This window comes from Ranitomeya imitator, chromosome 1 (genome assembly GCF_032444005.1).
Source record: "Ranitomeya imitator isolate aRanImi1 chromosome 1, aRanImi1.pri, whole genome shotgun sequence".
Lineage (NCBI taxonomy): Eukaryota > Metazoa > Chordata > Amphibia > Anura > Dendrobatidae > Ranitomeya > Ranitomeya imitator.
In genome coordinates, this window is record NC_091282.1 from 1,196,116,401 (window position 1) to 1,196,136,918 (window position 20,518).

Consider the following 20,518-nt stretch of genomic DNA (forward strand, 5'->3'; position numbering starts at 1 on the left):
ATCGAGATATACCACGTCCAATGACTCACCGTGGTCCAGCCTATAGCTTACCTCTTCATAAAAACTGATTAGATTGGTTTGACAGGAGCGATTTCTCATAAACCCATGCTGATATGGAGTTAAACAGTTATTCTCATTGAGATAATCCAGAATAACATCCCTCAGAAACCCTTCAAATATTTTACCAACAATAGAGGTTAGACTTACTGGCCTATAATTTCCAGGTTCACTTTTAGAGCCCTTTTTGAATATTGGCACCACATTTGCTATGCGCCAGTCCTGCGGAACAGACCCTGTCGCTATAGAGTCACTAAAAATAAGAAATAATGGTTTATCTATTACATTACTTAGTTCTCTTAGTACTCGTGGGTGTATGCCATCCGGACCCGGAGATTTATCTATTTTAATCTTATTTAGCCGGTTTCGCACCTCTTCTTGGGTTAGATTGGTGACCCTTAATATAGGGTTTTCATTGTTTCTTGGGATTTCACCTAGCATTTCATTTTCCACCGTGAATACCGTGGAGAAGAAGGTGTTTAATATGTTAGCTTTTTCCTCGTCATCTACAACCATTCTTTCCTCACTATTTTTTAAGGGGCCTACATTTTCAGTTTTTATTCTTTTACTATTGATATAGTTGAAGAACAGTTTGGGATTAGTTTTACTCTCCTTAGCAATGTGCTTCTCTGTTTCCTTTTTGGCAGCTTTAATTAGTTTTTTAGATAAAGTATTTTTCTCCCTATAGTTTTTTAGAGCTTCAATGGTGCCATCCTGCTTTAGTAGTGCAAATGCTTTCTTTTTACTGTTAATTGCCTGTCTTACTTCTTTGTTTAGCCACATTGGGTTTTTCCTATTTCTAGTCCTTTTATTCCCACAAGGTATAAACCGCTTACACTGCCTATTTAGGATGTTCTTAAACATTTCCCATTTATTATCTGTATTCTCATTTCTGAGGATATTGTCCCAGTCTACCAGATTAAGGGCATCTCTAAGCTGTTCAAACTTTGCCTTCCTAAAGTTCAATGTTTTTGTGACTCCCTGACAAGTCCCCCTAGTGAAAGACAGGTGAAATTGCACAATATTGTGGTCGCTATTTCCTAAATGCCCAACCACCTGCAGATTTGTTATTCTGTCAGGTCTATTAGATAGTATTAGGTCTAAAAGTGCTCCTCCTCTGGTTGGATTCTGCACCAATTGTGAAAGATAATTTTTCTTGGTTATTAGCAGAAACCTGTTGCCTTTATGGGTTTCACAGGTTTCTGTTTCCCAGTTAATATCCGGGTAGTTAAAGTCCCCCATAACCAGGACCTCATTATGGGTTGCAGCTTCATCTATCTGCTTTAGAAGTAGACTTTCCATGCTTTCTGTTATATTTGGGGGTTTGTAACAGACCCCAATGAGAATTTTGTTACCATTTTTCCCTCCATGAATTTCAACCCATATGGACTCGACATCCTCATTCCCTTCGCTAATATCCTCCCTTAAAGTGGACTTTAGACAAGACTTTACATAGAGACAAACCCCTCCTCCTCTCCGATTTTTACGATCCTTTCTAAACAGACTGTAACCCTGTAAGTTAACTGCCCAGTCATAGCTTTCATCTAACCATGTCTCGGTTATTCCCACTATGTCAAAGTTACCTGTAGATATTTCTGCTTCTAGTTCTTCCATCTTGTTTGTCAGGCTTCTGGCGTTTGCGAGCATGCAGTTTAGAGGATTTTGTTTTGTTCCAATCTCCTCACTGTGGATTGTTTTAGAAATGTTCTTACCTCCCTTCTGAGTATGTTTTCCTGGGTCGTCTTTGTTCGAGTCTAATGTTTTTCTTCCCGTCCCCCCTTCTTCTAGTTTAACGCCCTCCTGATGAGTGTAGCGAGTCTTCTGGCGAATGTGTGTTTCCCAGGTTTGTTGAGGTGTAGTCCGTCTCTGGCGAGGAGTCCATCATACCAGTAATTCACACCGTGGTCCAGGAATCCAAATCCTTGTTGTCTGCACCATCGTCTTAGCCAGTTGTTTGCATCAATGATCCTGTTCCATCTCCTGGTGCCATGCCCATCTACTGGAAGGATAGAAGAAAAAACTACCTGTGCATCCAGTTCTTTTACTTTCTTCCCCAACTCTTCAAAGTCCTTGCAGATTGTCGGTAGGTCCTTCCTTGCCGTGTCATTGGTGCCAACATGTATCAGAAGAAATGGGTGGACGTCCTTGGAGCTGAAGAGCTTTGGTATCCTATCGGTCACATCCTTGATCATCGCACCTGGAAGGCAGCATACTTCTCTTGCAGTTATGTCCGGTCTGCAGATGGCTGCTTCTGTGCCTCTCAGTAGTGAGTCTCCCACCACCACCACTCTTCGTTGCTTCTTGGCTGTACTTTTTGCTGTCACTTGTTGCTGTGTGCCCTTTTCTTTTTTGCTTGCTGGTATTGCTTCATTCTTAGGTGTGCCATCTTCATCCTCTACAAAGATTTGATATCGGTTCTTCAGTTGTGTGGTTGGTGATTTCTCCATGGTCTTCTTGCTTCTTTTGGTCACATGCTTCCACTCATCTGCTTTTGGAGGTTCTCTGACACTTTTTGCACCTTCTGTGACCAGTAGAGATGCTTCTGTTCTGTCTAGAAAGTCTTCATTCTCTTTGATGAGTTTCAAAGTTGCTATTCTTTCTTCCAGACCCCGCACCTTTTCTTCTAAAAGGGCCACTAGTCTACACTTCTGACAGGTGAAATTGGATTCTTCTTCTGGTCGATCTGTGAACATGTAGCACATGCTGCAGCTCACCATGTAGGTTGTCACATCTGCCATGTTGCTCCTAGATCCTGCTGACTTGCTGTGTGTTTTCCTTCTTGTGTAATCTACTCAGCCAAGCTCTCTTGCAATAATGTCCTACAGGCAAAAATTCTAGCTTAGGGAGACTTCGCTTCTCCCAGAAGGCACCTGGAATATGCAAATTAGCCTTCTTTCATGACATGGATGTCCTCCTCTCCTTTCATGACATGGGTGTCCTCCCCTTTCATGACATGGATGTCCTCCTCTCCTTTCATGACATGGGTGTCCTCCCCTTTCATGACATGGGTGTCCTCCCCTTCTTTAATGACATGGGTGTCCTCCCCTTCTTTAATGACATGGGTGTCCTCCCCTTCTTTAATGACATGGGTGTCCTCCCCTTCTTTAATGACATGGATGTCCTCCCCTTCTTTCATGACATGGATGTCCTCCTCTCCTTTCATGACATGGGTGTCCTCCCCTTCTTTCATGACATGGATGTCCTCCTCTTCTTTCATGACATGGATGTCCTCCTCTCCTTTCATGACATGGATGTCCTCCTCTCCTTTCATGACATGGATGTCCTCCTCTCCTTTCATGACATGGATGTCCTCCTCTTCTTTCATGACATGGATGTCCTCCTCTTTCATGACATGGATGTCCTCTTCTTTCATGACATGGATGTCCTCCCCTTCTTTCATGACATGGATGTCCTCCCCTTCTTTCATGACATGGATGTCCTCCCCTTCTTTCATTACATGGGTGTCCTCCCCTTCTTTCATGACATGGGTGTCCTTCCCTTCTTTCATGACATGGGTGTCCTCCCCTTCTTTCATGACATGGGTGTCCTCCCCTTCTTTCATGACATGGGTGTCCTCCCCTTCTTTCATGACATGGATGTCCTCCCCTTCTTTCATGACATGGATGTCCTCCCCTTCTTTCATGACATGGATGTCCTCCCCTTCTTTCATGACATGGATGTCCTCCCCTTCTTTCATTACATGGGTGTCCTCCCCTTCTTTCATGACATGGGTGTCCTTCCCTTCTTTCATGACATGGGTGTCCTCCCCTTCTTTCATGACATGGGTGTCCTCCCCTTCTTTCATGACATGGGTGTCCTCCCCTTCTTTCATGACATGGGTGTCCTCCCCTTCTTTCATGACATGGGTGTCCTCCCTTTCTTTCATGACATGGGTGTCCTCCCTTTCTTTCATGACATGGGTGTCCTCCCCTTCTTTCATGACATGGATGCAGGGTGGATAAAAATCATTGTTTTTAAAAAAAAAAAAATCAAAAAAATCGGATTTTTTTTAATTTAAATCGGATTTTTTTCAATAAACTGCTTTTTGAGGAAAATATTTTACCATCCAAAGGTTCTTCCATCATGAGATAAAGCTGAGTTGTTTAACTCAGTAGAATAAAGGCTGTATATGTGTAACATTCACAATGCCATGCTCTTCCAGAGGTTTCTGTAGGATTAGTGGGCAGTTTCTCTCCTATATTATCACAGACGCTCGCTTTACTTACGCAGTTCTCAAAACTGAATTTGACTCCGCACAGGTCCCAGCCTCTTCTTCACGGCAAAAATGTTACAACATGAATAGAGTTGAGAAAAAGACCTTAATCCTATTGTTCTACAAACCTATGAATACAGAATCAACCCCTTCAGTGCCAAGTCCAAGAAGTTAGACAATATGTTTCTGATTGTTTGGAGTGGAATAGATCTGCACAACACAAGAAGAATGTGAATCTAAGTGTGAGGAGGAGGAAGGGCAAGCAGACAAGAAAATGAAAGTGAAACTTTGAGCACAATACTGCAGCATAGCCACAGACAGACAAGTCTGGATCTGTTTGTGTGTACGATCTGAGGTTTATTACATTCTTTCCTTATAATGGCAGCAGGCCGTAAAAGAGACCCAGTTTGGGAATATTTTAATGAAGCTCCTTCGCCAATCGGTAAGGCAGGCATGCGTACAAAATGCAAACGATGCAACAAAGAGCTGCAAGGCCTGGTGGCGCGAATGAGGCAACATCATGAGAAGTGCGGTGATGAAGATGACCAAAGAAACACTTCTGAACAGGCAGGATCTTCAGGTTGGTAAACATTTTTATTGAATCCTATTTCTAAAGACTGAACTGTCATGTGTGAGAAAAATTATATTTCTTATTATTACTGCATGTTACTGTCATTTGGTACAGTTATGAAGAAAAACAAATATTCCTTTTGGGGCAGGGGCAGTGATGTGTTGTGTACAATAAGCAGAAATTGTATAAACAATAAAATAACAGCATTGACTTTTTTTTGTTTAGGGGAATTCATGGATTCTGGAAACTATCCACCTCCAAGATCACCATCATCCTGTTCTACAGTTTCAGAGTTATCCATCCAGGATAGTGCTTCATTAGCAGCAGCATCATCATCAGACACCCACAGCCACATATCACCATCACCCAAAAGGAAGAAAAAACCTTTACCTCCTGGAACCACCATAGATAGATTTGTGATAAGAACTAGCAGATTAGAAAAAGAGTTGATTGATAAAAAAAATTGCCCAGTTTATTTATGCAACGAACTCTTCTTTCCGTCTGACTGAGAACCCACATTTCATTAATATGGTTCAGTCACTGAGACCAGGATACAGTCCACCCAGCAGAGCTGATGTTGCAGGGAAACTGCTGGATCAAGTGTATGACAGAGAAATGGAGCAATGTGCAACAGCTCTGGAGGGTAAAATTGTTAACCTAAGTATTGATGGGTGGAGTAATGTCCACAATGATCCTATTGTATGTGCCTGTATAACAACAGAAGAAGGTAAAGTCTTCCTTGCACAAACAACTGATACGTCAGGAAATGCACACACAGCAGAATACTTACAAGAAGTGGCAGTAAAAGCTATAACGACATGTGAACGAAAATTCAAATGTCTAGTACGCAGTTTGGTCACTGACAATGCTGCAAACGTATCCAAGATGAGAAGAGATTTAGAAGAGCAGGGAGGGAATACAAAGCTGCTAATAACATATGGTTGCAGTGCTCATTTGCTGCACCTCTTAGCAAAAGACTTAAGTGTTCCAGAAATAAAGGCTAATGTTGTTGAAATTGCTAAATACTTCCGTAATAATCATTTTGCTGCAGCAGCTCTGAAAAGGATGGATGGAACCAAGCTAACGCTCCCACAAGATGTTAGATGGAACTCTGTGGTGGACTGTTTTGTGCAGTATATCAAAAACTGGCCTATTCTGATGACACTTTGTGAAGAAAATCGAGATAAAATAGATGGCACTGTCACAGCCAAAATCCTCAACATTGGGCTTAAGAGAAATGTTGAACATATGCCGAGCTTCCTGAAACCCATCTCTCAAGCTTTAAACAAAATACAGAAAAATAGCTGTTTTATTGCGGATGCTGTTGAAATTTGGAAGGAACTGAGTGAGCACTTAAAAACAGAACTACACATGGACAGAATTAAATTACAAGCAGTAAACAAACGAATGGGACAAACACTGACTCCAGCTCATTTTTTGGCAAATATTGTCAATATCCAATATCAGGGTCAAAACCTAAGTGCTGAGGAAGAGGAGTTAGCTATGACATGGGTATCCAGCAATCATCCATCTTTAATGCCAACTATAATAAACTTCAGAGCTAAGGGGGAACCATTCAAGAAATATGTTTGCTGAAGATATTTTAAGGAAGGTCACACCAGTAAACTGGTGGAAGTCACTTAAGCGCTTGGATTTAGAGACTGTTCAAGTAATGATTTCACTTTTAACAGCAGTAGCTTCTTCTGCAGGCGTTGAAAGAATATTCTCTTCCTTTGGACTCATTCATTCTAAATTGAGAAATCGGTTGGGACCCAATAAAGCAGGAAAGCTTGTTTTTCTTTTCCAGATTATGAATAGGAACAAAAAAGAAGATGATGATGAAGATGACGACAAGTGAGCTACAGAGGACAGCAGGGACAGTAGTATTTAAGTTTTTCATGTGTCGGCTGGGCTGACAGTCTAAGTTTCTTATAATATATATATATATATATATATATATATATATATATATATTTTGTTTAGCCAAATTAGTTAACAAACATGGATGTTTATTTAAGCAAATAACTTATGCTGTAATGTTATTGTTTCAGTTGAATAAATCTATTTAAATTGTTATTAATGTCAGGATTATTTTTCTCCTTCCTAAGTACAACAGAACAGTGTTGTCCAAATATGAATGATTAACCCATTAAACTGGGGAGAAAAAAGTAATATAAAAAATGATTCTAAAAATCTTCATCTACTTGTATGCTAAAGTAGCAAGAACTAGTTTAGGTAGAAACTTTGATTTAAATCAAGCCTTACTGACTAGTGATTTAAATCGTGATTTAAATCAGTTAGATTTAAATCAAATCCACCCTGCATGAATGTCCTCCCCTTCTTTCATGACATGGATGTCCTCCCCTCCTTTCATGACATGGATGTCCTCCTCTTCTTTCATGACATGGATGTCCTCCTCTCCTTTCATGACATGGGTGTCCTCCCCTTCTTTCATGACATGGGTGTCCTCCCCTTCTTTCATGACATGGATGTCCTCTTCTTTCATGACATGGGTGTCCTCCCCTTTTTTCATGACATGGGTGTCCTCCCCTTCTTTCGTGACATGGATGTCCTCCTCTTCTTTCGTGACATGGATGTCCTCCCCTTCTTTCGTGACATGGATGTCCTCCCCTTCTTTCGTGACATGGATGTCCTCCCCTTCTTTCGTGACATGGATGTCCTCCCCTTCTTTCGTGACATGGATGTCCTCCCCTTCTTTCGTGACATGGATGTCTTCCACTTCTTTCGTGACATGGATGTCCTCCTCTCCTTTGACATGGGTGTCCTCCCCTTCTTTCATGACGTGGGTGTCCTCCCCTTCTTTCATGACATGGATGTCCTCCTCTTCTTTCCCACAGTTCTTTTATAGCCCCGTTCTCGGGATCGGTGGGGATCCGGACTGATCCGTAAATCATCTTAGGATAGGCGATAACTTATCGTTCATGTGACATGTGGTTGTCTGTAATGTTCCCCTTCTTCTCTTCCAGGTGTTGAAGATCATTCTCGTAAGATCTTGGACTTTACTCTGTAGTTGTCCCTGTGTGAGAAGCGCTGCACTCTGAAGAGCGGAGTCCTATTCTTTCTGCACTCTTTATGGTGTCTTTGTCACTCTTTTGTGTCTAACTTGTTTTTGAAGACCACCATGAGCTCTGTAAGTATTATAGCGCGTGTCCTAGTGAAATATATATTGACACAGAAAACTGAATGTAAATGTAGTGTATCATCGAGAACCTTCGACTGTAGAAACAACTAAGCCCATATTTAATTGGCAGCGTATAGTGACCGTGGTTGGCATTGAAGTGGAGGAGGAGCTCGTGCGCGTGAGGTTTCCTGCCCTTGTGCTCCCCCAGGTCTCATATTTGATGAGGCTTTTCCCTTATGTTTATAACAAAGGGTAAAATATGGTATTAATTCCTACCCATTCCCATGGCTGACCACGTAACTTATCAAAAGGCCATAAGGGGAGTCACTCTTTACTCTTTCTGCTCTCCACCATACTGTGGAACTTTTTTCATTGTAGAAAAAGATTGTCATAGAAGTTATCTGAAACTATACGGACAGTGTGTGCTCTTCCCATGCTCTTGGTAAATAGGCAAAATGAAAACGTGACTGCATCTTGAGGTGTTATTGCGGGAAATTGTATGCTTCAACTCTTTCATTTTGCTTTACCTCCTCCCCACTGTTAATTTTTTTTCTTTTTTAGGGTCAGAGAAAACGTAAAACATCAGCCGTGGGTAAGTCACGATTGTCGCAGAGAAGGAGGAGAGGAACGAGTACGACCAGCACAATGGCAGCAGTGACCGAACCCATCGAAGTAGAGGAAAGCGGTACATCCAGCTTACTAATCTCACATTTCTTACGTTTTCTTCACATTTGATCAGTCTGATCTCCTTATAATACGCAAGTTGCTGTGGTGGCCTTTTCAGGAAACTTAAGTTAATGTGTTCTTCAGGCAGGAAAAGTGGAACTTTTGTATTAAGGTCCAATATACAGATTTAGTATAAAATCTGATTAAAGGGTATATCTGGGGCTTTGTTTTTTTTGTACCCACCCCATGGGCTAAAATCTTAACCTGCAACCTCTCCCAGCTCAGAACAGTCATGGACCGCTCCTGCCGGCAAATTCTGCTGCTTAAGGTTAAGTCACATCGACAGAACAGCTCCTTTTCTTGCACCCTGCTCTGTCATCGGGGCGTCACTGCTAACGTCCTGCTGATTGACATGTGGCTCCCCTCAGTTAGGCAGCGGGGAGCTGGCTATCAGTCAGCATGACGTTAGCAGTGATGCCTGTCAACAGAGCGGAAGAGGAAGAGCTTCTCTGTTGACGTGAGGTCAAAGGAAGCCAGAGAATCGCCGCCTGAGCCGTGAAAGATCGTTGCAGGGCAAAACAGGCAGGTATTTAGCAACTACTTGCTGGTAAGTTTTTAGCCTCATGGGCACTTTTTTTTTTCCTTATAACTTCCTTTTAAAAAAAATGGGAGGAAACCCCTTTAACTTCAGCTATAGACTTTGCTAACGGTGATGCAGTTACCGTGTACAGATCTCTACAAACCAGTCATTAGTTATTCCAGGAGGCCATTTTCTGAAAGGCTCAAGTTGAGGTTTTTTTTTGGTGTTTCTCTGTAAATATGTATGAACAATACCTATTTTATTAATTACATGAATCCATAAAACAACCACAGACATAATAACACAAAACAACCGTGCTCTCTACCTAGCCCTAGACAAAGGGCCCTAGATGACCACTACCTGTCAGCGGAGGTTGGCACCCTACACAGTCGAGATTGGCGCCCCCACTCAACGTCGTCTAACCCTGTTGCTCCTGTTGATGCCCTACACATGTGTCACAATTAGGCCTCCATTTGCTCAACAGGAAATGATAGGGTAAAAATAGATCAACAGCTGATATAGCCCATAATGATATTGGGCTGCCAAAAAATTGACAGGGTGAGAGACAGACTCACAAAGTGCAAAACAGTGCAAAAAATAAAGTGCTCATAGTGAGAAAAAATCCTTGCTATACTGCTCCCTATAATCTGAATACCTGCCTAGCCGCGGGGGTTGGCACCCTACTGTACAGCGGAAATGGCGCCCCCACTCCACGTCGGCTGACCCTAGGAGTCCCTATGAGTGACTAAATGAATAGGCAGGGAAAAAAATTTTTTATATATATAACTCATATTTCATAGAGATTGATATAAAGACACAATGTGGCAGGTATACTGATGAAATGACACATTAGCTGGAATTCAGACTAGGCCTATATACAGAGGCAATAAAAAAGGTATATATCCACATAATTTGGGGAATATCCTTAATGTGCCTCCATCAACTAGTGTGCTTTGATATTACACACAGTTGGAGGTCACTTAACAAAGATAAAATACATTAGATGTCATTAGATATCCCATATGTATGAACAATCTTAACTTGATTGACCATTATAGTCTGATAATGTGTAATATATGATAATAGAACTATGGAGCAGTTAGCAAGGAAATGATACTCATCATTCAGTAGATGTCATAGTGCGCCTCAACGCGTTTCACCTAACGGATCATCAGGAGGCATAGATGAATGGATGTGTCATGGAGTCATCCACGAACTCACACTTATATAGATGCCGATAACCATCAGACAGGAAGTGAAGATATCGGGCACTAGAGGATGAAATGCGGCTCAGATTGAATGCTGTTCCTAACACTATTGTTAGAGGCTACTGAAACATGGACGACCAACTACTGCATTTGCAGTGTATTCATGGATATTAACATATGTTTGAGACGCCATGTGACCAAGGCGCAGCCCGTCCCATGTTCAGGGACCCGATCATATATAGAGTAGATACCTCACAAATGCTCTAGCGTCTCTGATGGTGCCGGCATGCTTGACATGTGGGACGCACAACATAGCACTTCCTGCAGTGCATATGACCGGAAGAGCGCTCCCCATCTGTGTGACTGCGCATGTGCAAGTTACCTGTTGCTAAGCGCTGGGCTGATCACCAATAAGGTAGACATTAATGGTGGAGCGCCGAGCCTATATATATACATGCGCTTCTCTAAGTTTACCATTACTATATGGAGCGCACCTAATCACACTTCGCACAATACATGTGACCGAAGGGGACAAGCGCTCCTGGTCTATGTAACTGCGCATATCCAGGTGCCCATTAGCCATGCGCCAGGATGATCGCCAGTAAGGCAGACATAATAGTGGAGCGCAGAACAGATATGTAACTGCGCTTATCGCAGTCTACCGTTGCTATGCGACCACCTGAAGAATAATGCCAGAGCACGGAGACACTACCAGCTGCATCTAGCCCCAATTGTTTATATTATACAGCGGATTAGCTGTATTGTAATGGTATATATTATATACAGGGCTATAAACAGCTGAAAAGATATAATAAGTGCAATGACCGCATCCAACTAGAGCGAGGTATATAGGCAGCACTCACAAATAACAAACTTATAAACTGTATATACACCAGCACCCATCTATAATGTTTACACAGTTTCCACATCTGAGACTCATTGATGATAGAATGATAATGATGATATTCATACAATTCAAATACAAGTAAATATACAGCTCAAACGTAGTTAACCCTTATAAAACCTTATGTAAGTGTGAGAACAAGTAATCAATAGATAACCATCGATTATAGCTGATACACAATACTATTAGAAAACCATAAATATCCACAGTCAATACTGTGCACCCTGAAAAAACAGGGTCATTCATAGTGGCAGGGCAATTATCAATAATAATCAGGTAACACCTATTAACTGAAAAGGGCCCGAAGAGAGGAGGAAACCAGGTCAAGAGGTAACAATATATTGTGGGCAAGCGTTTATAGAGCACTAGAGAATAAGAGGGGTCGGCTGCACATAGGAGGAAAATAACATACTAAAGAAAGCATGCATAGGACTGACTTTCATTCAGTCCATGAGGTGCTATACTGTTCATACGATGTATCCATGCACACTCCTTCTGAAGCAATAATTTATCAAAGTCACCGCCCCTCGGATTTGGGGTATAGACTTCCAGGATCCTAAATGAAATCTCTTTTAGGTTACCTTGATGGAGCTCATTCATGTGCTTAGCAATCGGTGTATCACGTCTATGTTTAATATCTCCCACATGCTCACCGACTCTCCTCCTAAACTCCCTCTTAGTTTTGCCCACATAGTCCAAAGGACAATCACAAGTGGCAACATATACCAGGCCTGTCGTTTTACAGTTAGAGAAATCACGTAAGAAATATTTCTTGCCAGTGGACGAGCTTGTTATATATCTACATGGTTTCATATACCTGCAATTCACACAGTTTCCACATTTAAAGAAACCACAGGTTTTCCTGTCCAGCCAAGTCCCTTCAGGTATCGGCCTTTTAAAGTGACTATGCACTAAGTTATCTTTCAAAGACCGTCCCTTTCTGTATGTTATCTGAGGTCTATGTCCTACCATGTGAGCCAACTCTGGGTCAGATAACAGGACATCCCAATATTTTGACAGAGTCTTGGCCACTCTTTCATGCTGACAATCAAAGGTGCCAATAATTCTAGTGGTGTCAGTATCCATTGTGTGACTCTTAGTTGGAGGCTGCAGTAATGCTCCCCTATCCTGCACAAGGGCATGATGATATGCTGATTCAATTATACCCCTAGGGTATCCCTTTTCCTCAAACCGTATTTTCATATCTCTTGATTGATCAATGAAGGTACTTGTATCAGAGCAGTTCCTTCTTAGCCTTAAAAATTGACCTTTTGGAATGTCTCGTTTGAGAGCGTGTGGATGATGGCTCTGCCATCTTAGCAGACTATTACTGCTCGTAGGTTTCCGGTATATCTGTGTTTTTAATGATCCATCTGTATTTTTCTGGATATTGACATCCAAAAATGACAGCATATCTTGGTGAATTTCAGATGTGAACTTCATACCAATAGTGTTATCATTTAGTTGTTGGATGAAGTCACTAAATGACTCTTGTGTCCCCTGCCAGACAACAAAAACGTCGTCTATAAATCTATGCCAGACCCCCACATATTGATGCCACCACTTCACCTCATCAGGAAAGACAATGGTTTCCTCCCACCAGCCCAGGAACAAATTCGCGTACGATGGGGCACAGGGACTCCCCATCGCTGTGCCCCTGAGCTGGTGGAAGTACTTCCTGTCAAAGATAAAATAATTCCTCGTGAGGGTGAAGTGTAGGAGGTCCAGTATGAAACGACTATGTGCTGTACATTGAATTGATCTCATTTTAAGAAAGTATCCTATTGCTTCCAGGCCTAAATTGTGTGGAATATTACTATACAGAGCCTCGACGTCAACAGAGGCTAAGAAGGAACTCTCTTCCAGATGTATCCCTTCTAGTTTGAGGAGCAGGTCTGAGGTGTCTCTGATGTACGATGGGAGAGCAAGTACAAAGGGTCTTAAGATCTCATCTATATAGATCCCACAGTTTTGGGTTAGCGAGTCAGAACCTGACACAATCGGTCGACCTTTTATAGGATTCAAGCCTTTATGCACCTTAGGTGTTATATAGAAGGTGGCTATGAGAGGATGCATAGGTAAAAGAAACTCAAACTCACTTTTTGAGATAAGATTATTTATCTTGGCCATTGTCAAGAGATTTTCCAATTCATCTTTGTATGTAGGGGATGGGTCAGTTTGTAAAATTTCATAAGTAGCAACATCCCTTAATATAGTATTACATACTTTAAAGTAATCCTCTATTGACATAATAACCAAGTTACCTCCTTTGTCGGAGGGCTTGATGATCAGGTCTTTATTTTTCATCAACCTAGATAAAGATTCCTGTTCATCAAGTGTCAGATTAGATCCATAGGGCCCCGCCGGGATTTTACGTAGATCTCTCTCAACCAATTTCAAAAAGATATCTATACTGGTGTATCCCCCTGCGGTGGCATTCTCTTACTTTTGTTCTTTAATTTGGTATATGGACCTTGGCCATTAGCAGGTCCATTTTCTTCCAGTAGGCCCACTAGAACCATATAGCCCTCCATATCCTCATGGCCCAGACCTAATCTTTCACATTCAGCCTGGCTGTTCTGTGCAAAAAATTTTTTCCATTTGAGTTTCCTACAGAAAAGATTAACATCCTTTAACCAACTAAAACAATAATATCTGTTGGTTGGCACAAAATTAAGCCCCCTTCGTAGGAGACTATAATCCTCACTTGTAAGAGCATATTTGGAAAGGTTAATTATTTGGCCTTTATTTAGGCCTTGGGTCGTAGATAATAACCTGTCCCTGCATTCCTCTCTAAAAAAGAGACTGATGATGATATTGAGGATGAGGAGGAGTTGTTTCCATTGGGTGGGCCTCTCCCTGATTGTTGTAAATGTCCCCCTCTCTGATGCCCTCTGCTGTGATGTTTTCCCCTGCCTCGCCATCCCTGTCGGAATCGTCTGTTTACTCTTGGGTGCACAGTATTGACTGTGGATATTTATGGTTTTCTAATAGTATTGTGTATCAGCTATAATCGATGGTTATCTATTGATTACTTGTTCTCACACTTACATAAGGTTTTATAAGGGTTAACTACGTTTGATGCGGTCATTGCACTTATTATATCTTTTCAGCTGTTTATAGCCCTGTATATAATATATACCATTACAATACAGCTAATCCGCTGTATAATATAAACAATTGGGGCTAGATGCAGCTGGTAGTGTCTCCGTGCTCTGGCATTATTCTTCAGGTGGTCGCATAGCAACGGTAGACTGCGATAAGCGCAGTTACATATCTGGTCTGCGCTCCACTATTATGTCTGCCTTACTGGCGATCATCCTGGCGCATGGCTAATGGGCACCTGGATATGCGCAGTTACATAGACCAGGAGCGCTTGTCCCCTTCGGTCACATGTATTGTGCGAAGTGTGATTAGGTGCGCTCCATATAGTAATGGTAAACTTAGAGAAGCGCATGTATATATATAGGCTCGGCGCTCCACCATTAATGTCTACCTTATTGGTGATCAGCCCAGCGCTTAGCAACAGGTAACTTGCACATGCGCAGTCACACAGATGGGGAGCGCTCTTCCGGTCATATGCACTGCAGGAAGTGCTATGTTGTGCGTCCCACATGTCAAGCATGCCGGCACCATCAGAGACGCTAGAGCATTTGTGAGGTATCTACTCTATATATGATCGGGTCCCTCAACATGGGACGGGCTGCGCCTTGGTCACATGGCGTCTCAAACATATGTTAATATCCATGAATACACTGCAAATGCAGTAGTGGGTCGTCCATGTTTCAGTAGCCTCTAACAATAGTGTTAGGAACAGCATTCAATCTGAGCCGCATTTCATCCTCTAGTGCCCGATATCTTCACTTCCTGTCTGATGGTTATCGGCATCTATATAAGTGTGAGTTCGTGGATGACTCCATGACACATCCATTCATCTATACCTCCTGATGATCCGTTAGGTGAAACGCGTTGAGGCGCACTATGACATCTACTGAATGATGAGTATCACTTCCTTGCTAACTGCTCCATAGTTCTATTATCATATATTACACATTATCAGACTATAATGGTCAATCAAGTTAAGATTGTTCATACATATGGGATATCTAATGACATCTAATGTATTTTATCTTTGTTAAGTGACCTCCAACTGTGTGTAATATCAAAGCACACTAGTTGATGGAGGCACATTAAGGATATTCCCCAAATTATGTGGATATATACCTTTTTTTATTGCCTCTGTATATAGGCCTAGTCTGAATTCCAGCTAATGTGTCATTTCATCAGTATACCTGCCACATTGTGTCTTTATATCAATCTCTATGAAATATGAGTTATATATAAAAAAATTTTTTTTCCCTGCCTATTCATTTAGTCACTCATAGGGACTCCTAGGGTCAGCCGACGTGGAGTGGGGGCGCCATTTCCGCTGTACAGTAGGGTGCCAACCCCCGCGGCTAGGCAGGTATTCAGATTATAGGGAGCAGTATAGCAAGGATTTTTTCTCACTATGAGCACTTTATTTTTTGCACTGTTTTGCACTTTGTGAGTCTGTGTCTCTCACCCTGTCAATTTTTTGGCAGCCCAATATCATTATGGGCTATATCAGCTGTTGATCTATTTTTACCCTATCATTTCCTGTTGAGCAAATGGAGGCCTAATTGTGACACATGTGTAGGGCATCAACAGGAGCAACAGGGTTAGACGACGTTGAGTGGGGGCGCCAATCTCGACTGTGTAGGGTGCCAACCTCCGGTGACAGGTAGTGGTCATCTAGGGCCCTTTGTCTAGGGCTAGGTAGAGAGCACGGTTGTTTTGTGTTATTATGTCTGTGGTTGTTTTATGGATTCATGTAATTAATAAAATAGGTATTGTTTATACATATTTTTAGAGTATAGGTTGACTGTGTTACACTAATTCTCGCTGACCTATAACCAGTATTAGTTTTTGGCTTTATGTTTCTCTGTAAAAAAAAAAAAAAAAAAAAGTATATTTTTTTTTAGCTTGGATGATAAAGCAGAAATTAGTCTACATAGTCTTTTCTGGCAATCGAAAACTTCTAGTGCATTACAACCTCTCATCAGATAACTCAGAGTACATTTTACAGACTTTGCCACAAGCCTTTGCGTCATAATAAGTGCGGTTACTTGGTTTTACACAAGGTCATTCATCTCTTCGGACAGGAGAAGAAGTCGTTGATCTGACATGCGAATCGTCATTGGAACCAGTGGTTGTCGACCTAACGCACAATATTGACCAAACGCTCAATGACTCGGTGGTTGTAAGTGCTCTCTTACTCACATACGCTGGACGGGCTAATTCTCACCTCTACCTTTAAGTTCTATCTTTATTGCTGTTTTTTTTTTTTTTTGTGACCCAGAGTCTCAACCTCTTAGGAATAGTCAGCATATGAACAAAACAAATGTGACCCCTCCACCTTACACATTACACCTACTGGAGCTTTTATGTCATCCCATTCTACATCCATAGACATTAGTATGGAGTTGGTCCTCCCTTTTTATTACGGCTACAACAGCTTCCACTCTCTGGATGGTTCGCTACAAGATCTTGTAGACTTCTGTCCGTGGGAGTTTTTGCACCTTCATCCAGAAGAGCGTTTGTGAAGTCAGACCCTGGGGAGAGGACTTGTTCACAATTGTCGTTTTACTTGATCCCAAACGTGTTGGATGGGGCGGAGGTCCGGGATCTGTGCGGCCGGTCATGTTCTTCCACCAAACTCCCCCTCCATGTCTAAATGGAGCTTGTGTACTGGGCACAGTCATGGGGATCAGAAACGGATCTTCCCTAAACTGTTCCTACAAAGCTGGAGACGACTACAAATGTCTTACACTGAAGTATTAGTGCACACGATGCAGATTTAGTGCAGAACTGCAGCAGATTTTTCTGCAGCAGAAACGCTGCAGATCCGCACTGTGATTTACAGTACAAGGTAAATCAATGTGAAAAAAAAAAGCTGTGCACATGGTGCAGAAAAATCTGCGCAGAAACGCTGCAGATTTCAAAGAAGTGCCTGTCACTTCTTTTGTGCGGTTCTGCAGCGTTTCTGCACCCCTCCATAATAGAAATCCATTGGTAAAAAACGCATCAAAAACGCACCTGCGGATTCTGCCAGGAGATGCAGATTTAGTGCAGATTTTATGCAGAAAATTCTGCACCAAATCTGCATCGTGTGCACACAGCCTTAAGATTTCCCTTAATACTGGACGAGCCCTGAAAAACACCCCCCTCCTCCAAACCGTACAGCGGGCACAGTGCCGACCGGCCGGGTAGCGATCTCCTTGTGTTCACCAACCCCAGGCTCCTCTATCAGACGCACTACAGCTAGGAAGCTCCTGGCAGGGGCACAATTTGTGTGGTGTGAGTGTTGGTAACTTTTCTGCCATCAGCACTCGGCCCCCTGCACTGTAACGTTACGGGGTCTCCATTTTGTGGATGAGTTGCTGCGGTCCCTTACACTTCTCTATAAAGGGAATATTTAGGAGGAAGAAATGTCATGACCGGAGTTGTTACATCGATGGCTCCTACAGGACCACACTGGGATCAGTGATCTCTGGACCACCAGCCATTCATTCCCGTTACTAAAGTCAGATGGCATGTCTGGGGGGGAGGCCGGGTGTTATACACAGGGTGAGAGGGGCTCGATGTTATACTCCAAGAGGGCGGCACGAGGGGCCAGATGTTATACTCCAAGAGGGCGGCACGAGGGGCCAGATGTTATACTCCAGGAGGGCGGCACGAGGGGCCAGATGTTATACACTAGGTTGGGCAAGGGTCCATATGCTATACACCAGAGGGGGGTGCAAGAGGCCAGATGTTATACATCGGGTGGGGCGACGGGCCAGATATTATACCCTAGGGAGCTGGGAAAGAGGGCATGGGTCCAGATGTTATACACCTGAGGGGAAGCGAGGGGCCAGATGTTAAACACTGAGTGAGTGTGTGTGTGGGGGGGGGGCGGGATCACGTCCTAATACTTTTGTCCATCAGTTGTATAAGGTGTTAATTTTGCGTAGCTGAGCCTGAAGTAATGATGTAAATAGTGGCTGTCATACAGGCAAGAACCTACGAGCCTGTACCCGCGCCATTACACGTCCCCCATGGTGGGCGGTCGTAGGCGGTCCCCTCTCCGGCAGCCGTACTGACAGTCCGATAAGCTGCAGATCTCTATTAATTGTATTGAAGATAAGATCGTATTTATGACTAATGTAACTTTTTTTAACTTTTTTTTTTTCCTCTGACATTTACCTTCTGAACATGTGGAGCAGATTGTTGCAGGTGAGATTTCTTGTTCCGCATATTATATTAATAGGAGGAATTGCATGATTTGTGTTAGTCGTGAGAAAATAAATAAGTACACCTTTTTGATTGCTCAAGTTTTACATATGAGAGGTCTTTAAAAGGTCGTAATATCAGTTTAATGCAGCCTCCGTTAAACAACACATGGCAAATTACACCGTGCTATTATTCAATTTATCAAAAACTGGCCATATACGAGCTGTGGCGCCGAATCTGTAGCAGAATTCTCAGGTTTCTACAGCGGATCAGCAGTTTGCATTATCCCAGATCCACTTGTGGGTTAGTCCCTTATAATGGGGCTTATCCATCTGCCGTTAACTGCTGTGATTTTTGGGTCTTATCTCCTTTGACCCCCTTTACAAGCGCTGTACTTGTACGATGATCGTCAGCAGCATGTTTATTGAGCAGGTTCCGGAGCTGAGCCTGCCACATTCCCAGCAGATGATGGCTGTGTTTTTCAGTCATCATCTGCCTCTTAACAGTTGCTGGTGGAGTGGAGCATTGCCTGCTGTTGTCAACCTGTTAGGTGCTGCTGTCAATATCTGACAGCAGCATTTACAGCTCCAGTCAGCCCTTCCCATGGTTTGATTGTGGGCTGCTAAAGGGTTTGTTTTTTTACAAATTCCTGGATTTCTTTTTCAACACCTAAAGGGGTATTCCCATCTCCAAGATCCTTTCCCAATATGTAGAAGGTATAATAATATGAAATACCTCCAATTAGAAATGTAGTTTAGTTCTTCTGATTCACTGTTACTTACCCTATGTGCCGGGCAGTTGCAGTAGCTTAGGCATCCATGGTTACGACCACTAACCACTGTCACTGAATGGTCGTAACCATTGATACCCAAGCTACTGCAATGCCCTGCACATGGGGTAAACGGCAAAGGTTACCGGAAGAACTACTTACCCCATGCTCAAGGCATTGCAGTAGCTTAGGTATCAATGGTTACGACCACTAACAACTAGCTACTTCAATGGTCGTGCACATTTCCTAACATTGCTACAGCTTCTACATATTGGGATAGGATTTTGGAGATTTGAACACCCCTTTTGTGTATATATATATATATATATATATATATAATATATATATATATATATATATATACACACTATGCAAGTTTAGTATCGCTGTAATCGTACTGATCTGGAGAACAATCATATTGGTGATTTTTACAGCACAATGTGCACCAGTAAAATAAAAACCCCAAAAAATAATTAACAATTTTTTTTATTTTCCACAATCTTTCAAGCACTTGGAATGTTCCCGTTTTGTCAGTACATCGCATGATAAAATAGATAGCGTCATTCAAAAGTACAACTCATTCCGCAAAAAAATAAGACTTGTGTGAGCAGAAATTTAAAAAGTTATGGCTCTTGGAAGAAGACGAGGAAAAAGCAAAAGCCCAAAAATCTAAATTTGATTAGTCTTTAAAGGGTATATCCATGACTTAAAACCAAAAAATGTGCCTAAGCGCTAACAGGCAGGAAGTTGCTATTTATTTGCCTGTTGTGCATGGCACTGTTCATTGTCGGCATAGAGCAGTCACAGACCACTCCTGCCAGCGATTCAGCTGCCTCTGCTGACTTCATGTTGACAGAGCAGAGGTTCCTGTTCCACTCCGCTCTGTTGACAGGGCGGCCTTCCGATGTCTTTCTGATAGGTAGCCGGATTCCCACTGTCTAACTGGAGGAGCCCGTTGTCAATAAAAATTACATTTGAAGTCACTCGTTAACGGGCAGAGCGGAATGGAAAAGAAGCCTACATTCAGCAGAGGCAGCTGAATCGCCGGCAGGAGCTGTCGGTGACTGCTCTATGCCGGGGGAAGAACGGCTCCATTCACAACCGGCAGGCAGGTA

The 20,518-nt window shown here is 42.4% G+C and overlaps 2 protein-coding genes across 2 annotated transcripts in view; one reads left to right on the plus strand and one right to left on the minus strand.

Moving 5' to 3' along the window:
• Positions 1-20,518, plus strand: part of RNF4 (ring finger protein 4) — a 68,395-nt gene that overhangs the window by 23,392 nt on the left and 24,485 nt on the right. The window contains exons 3-6 of the mRNA XM_069744862.1: positions 7,829-7,992; positions 8,545-8,668; positions 16,504-16,626; positions 16,846-16,848. Of these exons, the coding sequence (XP_069600963.1) occupies positions 7,984-7,992; positions 8,545-8,668; positions 16,504-16,626; positions 16,846-16,848 (259 nt within the window). The 5' untranslated portion in view covers positions 7,829-7,983. The remainder of the gene's footprint in view (positions 1-7,828; positions 7,993-8,544; positions 8,669-16,503; positions 16,627-16,845; positions 16,849-20,518) is intronic.
• On the minus strand, positions 2,942-3,997 carry LOC138657058 (high mobility group nucleosome-binding domain-containing protein 5-like). The gene has a single exon (XM_069744565.1). It carries the CDS (start codon positions 3,995-3,997, stop codon positions 2,942-2,944), a length of 1,056 nt encoding a protein of 351 aa, XP_069600666.1.